General features: G+C 39.8%; 1 protein-coding gene across 7 annotated transcripts in view; it reads left to right on the top strand.

The window, feature by feature from the left end:
- Positions 1 to 10,631, top strand: part of HIP1 (huntingtin interacting protein 1) — a 438,658-nt gene that overhangs the window by 406,775 nt on the left and 21,252 nt on the right. For 5 of the 7 annotated variants that reach the window (XM_085858611.1, XM_085858610.1, XM_085858612.1 and 2 more), the window contains 3 exons: positions 3,486 to 3,609; positions 5,783 to 5,844; positions 8,023 to 8,216. In XM_085858611.1, coding sequence (XP_085714737.1) covers positions 3,486 to 3,609; positions 5,783 to 5,844; positions 8,023 to 8,216 — 380 coding nt within the window. The remainder of the gene's footprint in view (positions 1 to 3,485; positions 3,610 to 5,782; positions 5,845 to 8,022; positions 8,217 to 10,631) is intronic. The other 2 variants (XM_085858616.1, XM_085858614.1) reach the window with 1 other exon arrangement.

Genomic DNA, 10,631 nt, shown 5'->3' with positions numbered 1-10,631 from the left:
CATTTTCTTTCATGGATTTGTATTACTATTTCCCTTCCTTTTTTTTTTCTTTTTCTATTACCCTTTTCTTCCTTTACCTTGCTCTTTATTACCCGTCACTGCCCTCTCTATAATCCCATTTTCTCCATTGCAGCACATTTCCAACCCCCTGCAGTCTCCTGCTGTTGCTTTTATTGCCATGTTTTGTCAGTTCCTCATTGTTGCGGTCATTAGGCATAGTTTTTATCCCTGCTTGAAGCAATGAAATTCTTAAGGTTATCCGTGCCCTTTAGACGGGTTGTGAAAACCCCTCCTGAGCGTATTCTGCCATCCTCAACCAGCAGGCTGTCCTGTTCCACTACATTAGCGTGCGCACACACGATCTCTTTCTTTCTTCTCTCTTCTCTCTTGTCTCTTCCTTCCCCCCCCCTCTCTCTCTCTCTCACACTCACACTCACACTCACACATTCACACTCACTTATGAGCTGAAACATAAGTTGAGACCCAAAAAAGAGGTTTGGACCAATTAAGATCCGAACCTCTCAGGAGTTTTTTTGTTTTTTTTTGGTGACTGTCAGCAACAACGAATGGTACCAACGTCCAACCAGTTATCAATAGGGTAACAGCTGGGAGCCACATTGTCAGCTATCAAGCACCTCCCCAAGGTGACATTTGGAAGTCACATTATATTGTCTCTCCCATTGTCTCCCACACAGCATAAAATAAGAATTCTGTAGCTTGCAATTCAGTCCACCTTTATATAGCAACTTTAAATTCCTTTTACAGTGCCCTCTGTGAAAGGTGATTTGATGCTTTTACCATGTATCATGTAACTCAAACTTCTTTGAAAAATCAATGTACAACAGGCAGGCAGAGAGCACTGGTACAGCATTGCACACAGCAAAACAACTGATTACTGGTTCTCTTCTCCCACCAACTCTTTCACTGTGTTTTACCATTTATATCTCCTCAAAGTAAGAACATTTGCGAAAGCCCTCCCTCCACAAACTACTCACAATTACGAAATGGTTCTAAAAACCATCAGCTGCTAGAAATTGCTCGTTAATATGAGATAGTTCATAATCGAGAAGTAAACAGAAATATACCCAACACTCATGATCTTTCCACACAGATTAAAAGTTGAAGTGCAGTATAATCACTCGCCACCTTTTTACTCCACATGAACTTTTGGACTAAATATCTCACGTGAACAAATGTGTCATTTACATGTATTAAATAATTTGCCACATATTTACATGATATATGGATGTATATATCCATCCATCCATTAGGACCATACTCTGTACAGAGCGTTGGTGCCGCCGAAGCAGTCTCCTTGGCTATTGGGAACAATCCTGGACGGGTCGCCACTCCGACACAGTATACCAGCATGCTGGCACTCATTTTGCCGACCTCGTAAGGATGACAGGCAGAGTCAACCCCACCTGGTGTTAATTCAACAGCTGAGCGGGATTTGAACTCAGGACCCGAGGATCCCAAGCCCACTACCTGAACCATTAAGCCAACACCAGGCATATGTATATATATATATATATATATATATATATATATATATATATATATATATATATATATATATATATATATATATATATATATATATATATATATATATATGTATATATATATATATATATATATATATATATATATATATATATATATATATATATATATATATATATTGTTGTTTGTCTTTCGGCTGCTCCCGTTAGGGGTCGCCACAGCGGATCATCTGTTATGATCCGCATACTGACTTGGCACAGGTTCTACGCCGGATGCCCTTCCTGACGCAACCCTGGTCGCCTCTTACAACACAGGGATAAGGATTGGGTTTCACCATGATTCCGGGCTGCCCTACACCCTCTCATAGCGCGGCCCAGTGCAGGGCTCCCGTCCTCAAGCGATCCTCCAACCCAAGCCTCCGAGTAGCCGAATTACAGGCACACGCCACTACGCCCGGATATATATATATATAAATATATATATATATATATATATATATATATATATATATATATATATATATATATATATATACATATATATATATATACATATATATATATATATATATATATATATATATATGTATACACATGCACATACACACGTACACACACATACACATACATACACTGCATCATCACTGCATCAGCAGCACAGCTGTGCCCCCAGAAAATGACGGAACCAGCAGTCACAGGTTGCATATTGTAGCTTCGGTAGTTGGATACAAAACGTAAGCTGTTCAGCCTGGTGGAGGAGGTATGTGCTCCACTGAGTGCTGTTCTAGTTGTTTGTTTTCTTGGATAGTTTGATGAAGGATTTCGAACAAAGATAGGATTAGGGATGCTAAGAGATGATGGGAGTATAGAAGGATGAATGGGTGTGGATCTGGGGTTAAATTGGTGGGCTTAACCAGCCGAGGCAAAGCACATGAAATCAAAATAACCGAGCTGGCACACAAGAAGACACATGAGATGAATGATAATTAAATTCATGGCAACAGATAAATTTGGAATTGTTTTCTTAGCTTTGGAAGCGAGTCACTTCGAGCAGAGACCAAAGTTATCCTCGGCTGGAAACCGGAAAGGGTTAAACAATTGAACTCCGACTCCCCCATCACAGTCACATCTGGTCATTAATCTGAGTATGTGTTGTGAAACAGTGATTGTGTTTGCTTATTCATGTGTACTTGTATATGTGTGGGAGCACATTATGCTGAGGAAGAGAAGTGTTAAGAATTCAGTTATTTTTGTTGATTTAATATCTATTTGCCCCTTATCATTTATTTATTTCCTTTTCTTTTTCAAACGTATATATATATATATATATATATATATATATATATATATATATATATATATATATATATATATATATATATATATATATATATATATATATATATATATATATATATATATATATATATGTCTGTATGTTCCACTCGATTTGTAGTGACCCCTCTTCCCTATTCTTGATCTTTTATGTGGCCTTTTCCCCACTCCTACAATATATTTTTTTTGTACCACCGCACCCTCCCCCACCAGTTATGATCAACACATGGAAAGAAGGTGAAATAGCGCTATATCTTTTTGGCCCCACACCCTGGGGTGAGGTCAAAATATTAAATACCAAAAAATGCAATTACAGGCACATATTCAAACATTAAAAAAAACTTTGTATATGAAATCAACATTGGAGGACACATGAAATATGTAAAGATTTTTTGGGGATTTGGCCTCAGGTTAAGCAGCGGGAAAAAATGTTTTAACTCAAAATTTGATATTTGGTCATTCCGAGTGGAATCTTATGCCATCTTTCAACTTTGCTTTCCGTGGGAAGTGTGGGGATTTGCGATTGTGCGCCATCAACTTCACTCCAGTTTCAAATTCTTTTTACCTCCCCACCTTTTTTCCATGCAACCTGTCTTCCTTTTTTTCTCTTCTATTCCACAACTTGGCATTGGTGTGCTGCTCTAGGTGAAGGCTGAGAAAGGCAGTGGAAAGCTTCGACAGCTACAGAAGGCATCCCGTGCAGTCACTGATGCTACAGCTGGTGTCGTCGCATCTGCCAAGGTTGCACAAGAGCAGACTGAAGAAAAAGGTGATTCACGATGTTTGCTTCATGCTTTGGAGCCTTACCCTGCCAATTTTAGACTTTTTATTTACAGAAATGCCTTTGTTAGCAAAGTAGGTGACTTCCAGTTATGCTTCCAATTAATTTTACCTCGACACGACCTCGATGGAATGAACCAAACCTTTGTTGATTGAACACCACTTATAACTCCATTCTTACTCGTCTTCCTCAAATAGCCTTCCATGGTCTTTGCATAGCGCAGCATGTGGCTACTACTAGATTTGTCGCACATTCACAGAAATATGATCATATGATCTACTTAATCCCCTGGATATTTCAACAGCATACAGTACACACAAAGCACTGACAAAAGGACTTTTTGTTTTTTCATTAAAGACTTCAAATATTAATCATGACTATTTTCATTGTAATGAAAGCATACTTCGTTTAGTTTTAAAATATACATAAACTCACAGGTGATGCTAAGAGTGCGAAAGTGGACATGTACATTTCATACAACTTTAAAGTGTGTGTGTCCATAACTTCTTCAAATTGTACATGTATAGAATATATATATATATATCTCGAGAATTTCCCCAGCCTCCCGACTAATTAATTACGACTGCAGGTATTTCACGAACAAGCCAATTTTAATGTTTATTTACTTCACATAATACAACATTCCCATCAGTTTATTTATAAGCCTAGCAAGGTTTGGCAAAAAACAAAAAAATGTTTCATGAAATATCACTATTTTCTTTCCTCTGCATTTGAGAATTAACGAACCTGCATTGGGTCTTGTATATTAGACCGCTGCCATGATCACTGCGGCCAAAACATGCATTACCTTGTTTGAGTTGTCATCAAAATGTACCTTTGTTTCCTCAAGACGGTATCTTAATTTAATGATGGAAGACGCGTTGTTCATTCTTCATATGTACATCAAAGGTGTCTAAACAATCAGAGCTATGTGGAATGTAAAAGATGATGGCCATTTCTTGACGGCTGTAGAAGGGAAGGAGGGGAGGAAGCGGGAAGGTGTGGCCTGAAGAATGGGCAGCGCTTCTGACCAATCCACAGACCCACATGCCCACACATCCACAAAGACACAAAAACAGCTTTATATGCCTGGTGTTAGCTTTATAGCTAGGGTGGTGGGCTTGGGATCCTAGGATCCTGAATTCAAATCCTGCTTGGCTGTTCTATTAAGGTCTGCAAAATGAGTACCAGCTTGCTGGTATCCTGTGTCAGAGTGCCGACCTGTCCATGAGTGTGCCCAATAGCCAAGGAGACTGACTGATTCGGCAGCACCACCGCTCTGCACAAAGTATGGTCCCGATGGATGGATAAACATACATACACACATACACACATACATACATACATATATATGTGAATATACTTCATAGTGCGAAGTACTTGGATGTCCAATATATGCATGGTGTGGTATTTGGATGCAGAGGCAGGCTTCATGGGTGAAATGCAGTCGAACTGGGGACTTTTTTCTGTGGTTGTTGGTCAAATCTTTACCACAATGATCATGTTGTCCAATCACGTGTCGTTTTCTTCAAAGATGCACCAATTCCTGCGCAACCGTCTCTCTTGAACAGCTTTATTGGGCTCATTTACATTTTCCTGCTTAAAACATTTTCAGCCATTTGAGGAGAAATGTCGTTTCCATATTTTCTATATTAATTGCATTTTTATTAACTTTGAATAAAATACTTCGTTGTTGCTGTGACTTATCACAGCCATGTTTCAGGCTCTACCATAGACCATTGCATCCCAAATGTGTGAAAGGGGTTGAGTTTTGTTAAGCTCATCTGGCCAGGTGTTTGGAATTTGTTCAGAGTGCCAGGGACAATAGTCTCTTCTTTGTAAAAAATAACATTGTGGGACTTGTGATATCCACCAGCAGTCAACGCTGCCAGACTGGTCCCCAACATAACGTCCGCCTGAGGGACGGAGCACTTTGTGATGCAATGCTCAGCCTGCGGAGCACCAACGCAACCAACGTTTATCGTCCAGTCAGGAATTGAACTCAAACTCAACAGCTCAAAGGCAAGGGTGCTATCTCGGCACCATCCTGTTGGATACAATATTTTGTACTGAGGGGAAGTGCAAACCAATGAAATTGTTTACCTTTTTATCCTGTTGTCAAACCAAGGTTTCGGTTTGAGACGAGGTTTTGTTGTTTCAGCTACTCTGGATTTCTCGAGGCTGACACTGACGCAGGTGAAACGGAAAGAGATGGACACACAGGTAAGAACAAACTGCGTCCTGCTGGCCATTCCTGATAAACACAACATTCATGGAATGTCTTGTGTGACATAAAGTGCCTCTTTCAAGGTTACACCTCCTTTCAAAGTTTTCACCTTTTGTCGCCTTATAGCCTGGAATTAAATTGCATTAAATCAGACTTTTCCCACCTTTATTTACACATCGTAACACACAACTTCCAAGTGAAAAACAAATTCTACAAATTTCAGATAATTAATTAAAAATACAAAACGAGAATATCTTGGTTGGTTAAGTGTCTAATCCCCTGAGTTAATACTTGGTGGAAGCACCTTTGACAGCAATTACAGCTGTGAGTCTGTTGGGATAGGTCTCTACCAACTTTGCACATCTTGATTGGGCAATATTTGCCGATTCTTCTGTGCACAAAACGTTTCAAGCTTGGTCATGTTGTGTGGGGAGCGTTGACAGACAGCAATCTTCAAGTCATGCCACAGATTTTTTGATTGGATTTCGGTCGGGGCTCTGACTGGGCCACTCAAGGACATTTATCTGTTTGTTCCTTAGCCGCTCCAATGTTGCTTTGCTTGTGTACTTTGGGTCATTGTCATGCTGAAAGGTGAACTTCCGTTCCAATTTCAGCTTTCTTACAGAGGGCATTAGGTTTTCCTCTTGGATTTTTCTGTATTTTGCTGCATCCATTTTCTCTTCTACCCTCCCAAGTGCCCCAGTCCCTGCTGATGACAAACATCCCCATAACATAATGCTGCCACCACCATGCTTTTCAGTAGGGATGGTGTTCTTTGGGTGATGTGCTGTGTTGGGTTTGTGCATTTAGGTTTGTGCGTTTTGCATTTAGGCCAAAAAGTTCCATCTTGGGATCCTCAGACTACAAAGATTTTTGCCACATGGCCACAGAATCTCCAGAGTGTTTTTTTGAAAACCTCAAGTGGGACTCAAGGTTGGCTTTTTGAGTAATGGCTTCCTTTTTGCCACCCTACCGCACATGCCAGACTTGTGGAGTGCTTGGGATATTGTCACATGCACACAGTGACAAGTCTTTGCTGTAAAGGCATGTAGCTCTTTCAAAGTTGTCATTGGCCTCTTGGTGACCTCTCTGATCAGTCTCCTTGCTTGGTCATCCAGTTTGGAGGATAGCCCGATCGAGGCAGGGTCTTGGTGGGTACCATACTCCTTCCCTTTCTTCGTGATTATCTTGACTGTACTCCAAGGGATATTCAAGGTTTTTGAAATATTTTAATACCCATGCCGTGATTTGTGTCTTTCCACAACTTTATTACTGGAGGTCTTTTGAAAGCTCCTTGGTGTTCATGGTTGAGTCTTTGCAGTAAAATGCACTTCCCAGCAGAGGAAACGTACAGGAATGGCTGATTTTATTCTGAATTTAGCAGAATCACTGCAATTTCTTTTGTATGTTTTTTTTTTGTATACCTTGTCAAGGCTCGTTTGAGAGCTAACACTCACACAACGCACATCAAGGGGGGCATGAGATGAGGGGAGGTTGTGGGAAGGACAAAACAGTGGGGAACAGAGACATTAGGAGATCTTTGGAAGGGAGAGGGATGGGACGGGGAACATGGGGAATAGAAGATTGACATTACAGGGACTTTCAGGAAGAAAAGCAGGGAATTTGGAGGAGGTGGGCTTGGATGAATTATCGGGGGTAGAAAAGATCGAGGATTTGGATGGGGGATGATGATACAGGTGGTGGTGAACAGCTGTTTTGAAGGCCTGGAGGGAAGAATGGGAATGAACAGAGTGAGGGAGTTTATTCCAAAGGTGGGAAAAAAAGAGGAATGAAAGAGTGAAGGTGAGCAGTGATTCGTGATTTTGGTAGTTTTACCAGAAGGGAGTTGTTGGCGGACCTTGAGCGCCCTGCAGAAATGTGGTGGGGACAAATCGCAGAGAGAGCAGGGGGCGAGGCTGGAGAGGAGACGGTAGAAGACAGAAAGACCACCGACCAACCTGCGGTGATTGAGTGAGAGGCCCAAAGACTCAGCTTCATTGCGGGAGATGCCAATGATCCGAAAATTCAACACAGATGGAGGCCAATTACATTGGTGTGTGATTTTGAAGGTGATTCGCTAATTACCCTCGCTGAAGGAGAGGATATTGCATTTGAGTCAATTTGTTTGTCTGTCTGTCTATCTGTCTGTTTGTTTGTTTGTTTTCTCTGCACAGAACTTTCATGTTTTTCTCTGCAAGCACTTGTCGGATCGAGACAAAATTTTCACCACAGGAGCGACTACTCATGTGGAATGTTCAATTGATGATGTTGACATCATCGGTCACATGTTGTGGCAGCCATGTTTGAAAAATGGAACAACTTTGGACCTCTGTATCTCTGAAACCGCACCAAGGAAAAAAATGAAATGGCAAGTACTCCTCATGGTGAATAAGTGTGACTTTTTTATGACATGATAGGTGCCTTCAGACGTCATAATTGCAAAGGTTAGACCATTACATCTGATCAGTATGAACATTTTTTGAGGGCTATCTTTGGATAAAACGGTCAACTGAATAAAAAAAACAACTGATGACATGATTTGGCAGCCATGTTGTTGTTTTTTTTCAAAACATTCAAAAACATTCAAAAATACGATTCTCTGAAATGGCTGAACATATTGAGGCAAAACTTTACACGTATGACCACCTATCCATGAGGAACAAATAGTTCACATATATGACATCATAGGTCACATGGTTTGGCAGTCATATTGGATTTACCCTAAAACCCATGAAAATCTTCGTCTCCAGAATGGCTGGACAGATCGAGGGGAAACTTCGAACAAATGTTCCCCAAGCCTTGGGAATACCAGGATGTTCATGAATAATTAAGAGGTCACATGTTCTGGCAGCCGTTTTGGATTGAGCAAAGATCTTAAAAAAATTAATTCTCTTGAACTGCTTAATCAATTGATGTGAAACTTAACAATTTCGATCTAGTAGTGATGCAGAATATGTCTTAAATTTCAAACTGATAAGGTGCAAAGTGTGGCAGCCAGAATTATTTAATTTTTTGAATCTGGGTTCTTTTTTTATTTTATCTTTTTTTGAATAATGTTCATTTGGCTGTTCTTGGATGGGTTTGAGGATGGAGGAGTTGCAGCTGAAATGTGAATCCTATCCAAGTTCCTCCTGATGACTTCATCTTTGCTTTGTGCTTGTTCGGGATCCTTCTGATTACGCCAATGCAGGACCAAATAGGTACATTTGGTCTTCTATTTGATTTGAATTGAATTTATTTTAATTTTATTTTTAATTTTTTTAATTTTAATTTAAAAAATTTTAATTTTAATTTTAATTAATGAATTTATTTTAATTTTAATTTTTCATTAATTTTCTGAAATTTGTATAATTTGTTTTTCATTTGAATGTTGTGGGTTACGATGTGAAGATAAAGGTGGAAAAAAGTCTGATTTAATGCAATTTAATTTCAGTCAATAAGCCAACAAAAGGTGAAAATTTCTAAAGGGGTGTATATTTTCTTTTGGCACTGCATGTACTTACTTTACCTGTTGCTGATGTGTCATGAGAATGGTGATGTAAATGTATGGAACTTTCATGCTAAATCGTAACCTATTGTAAAAAAAATAATTATATTAAAACAATCCAAGGTATGGCGTTTTTAAATGTCCATGTTTAGCATTAATGTGACACCGATGGTAACACATTAGGTTGGCCTGGTTAGGCTTTCCAAGGTATACAAATGACTCATCATTCTGGGCACCCAGGTTCAAATCGGTGAAACTGTACGTGTTTGTCCTTTGTTAATGTCATTGCAATTTGTTAAAATCCACTGGTATCTGCTGATGTCTTTGTTCTGTGGTGATGTATGCACAAGGTTTTTGATGAACCTAATTGATCGATTGTGGAAAATATACCTTTGATCACGTTTCAAACGAGTTCAAAGATGGACTCTGACTCTGTTGGCCATATGAGCACCTCCACTGTTTCTGCTAAGCTAAGTAAATGCAACTCCAGAACGATCAAATTAGCTCCTCGAAAAGTCCATGGCTTGACTTGCACGTGACTGATTTTCCATCATGAGTACAATATTGGACCAATTGCTAACACATCACCCACATGCATCAAAGAGAAACACATCCCCAAGGTTTTGGTATGTGGAAGGTTTTGATTTGGTGGTGCATGGTAAATATGATGCCGTAGGGTAGGGACGGTGGTATCTGTGTAAGTATGGATGTATGGAGTAGGTAATGTTGTGACAGGTAATTACGGCAGTGTATAATGCCTGGTTAGTATGGCTGTGTGGGGTGTACTCCTGTGCTGAGTGTGTACTGCTGTTCTTAGTGTGTGCTTCTGTGCGTGGTGGAGGGTGTTGTACTGTGTGGGAGGGGGTATAGTGCTGTGTGGGGGGGTGTTCTGCTGTGTTGGGGGTGTACTGTGTGGACAATGCAGTTCTCCAATATCTCTGAAGTAGTCGCTGTCTGTTGGAGAGAGGGGTGAGGGGTTGTGTTTGTGATCATACTATTGCTTCAATTGCAAGATAGTTTGGCTGGAATCCCATTTTCTTGCTGAGCTTTTTTTATTATTAAATTATGTTTTATTATTATTATTATTCGACATAATTATTTATTTTACCGTTTTTGACAGCTTTGTGGTTATTGGAAGCCACCACACCAATCAACTTAACTTCACAGAGTTGTTGGAAGTCGTCTGGTGGTCATCTTGAAACAATGAACTCATTGAAATAAATTTCATAAATGACCTTCAGAACCCGCTGAACCGTAACTTTGATACAAAACCTCAGGTACAACATTGATAGACCA

This window comes from Eptatretus burgeri, chromosome 16 (assembly GCF_056783735.1).
Source record: "Eptatretus burgeri isolate ZD-2024b chromosome 16, Ebu_testis_v1, whole genome shotgun sequence".
Taxonomy (NCBI): domain Eukaryota; kingdom Metazoa; phylum Chordata; class Myxini; order Myxiniformes; family Myxinidae; genus Eptatretus; species Eptatretus burgeri.
The sequence above is the reverse complement of the archived record's forward strand: the minus strand, read 5'-3'. Positions and strand labels throughout refer to the sequence as shown.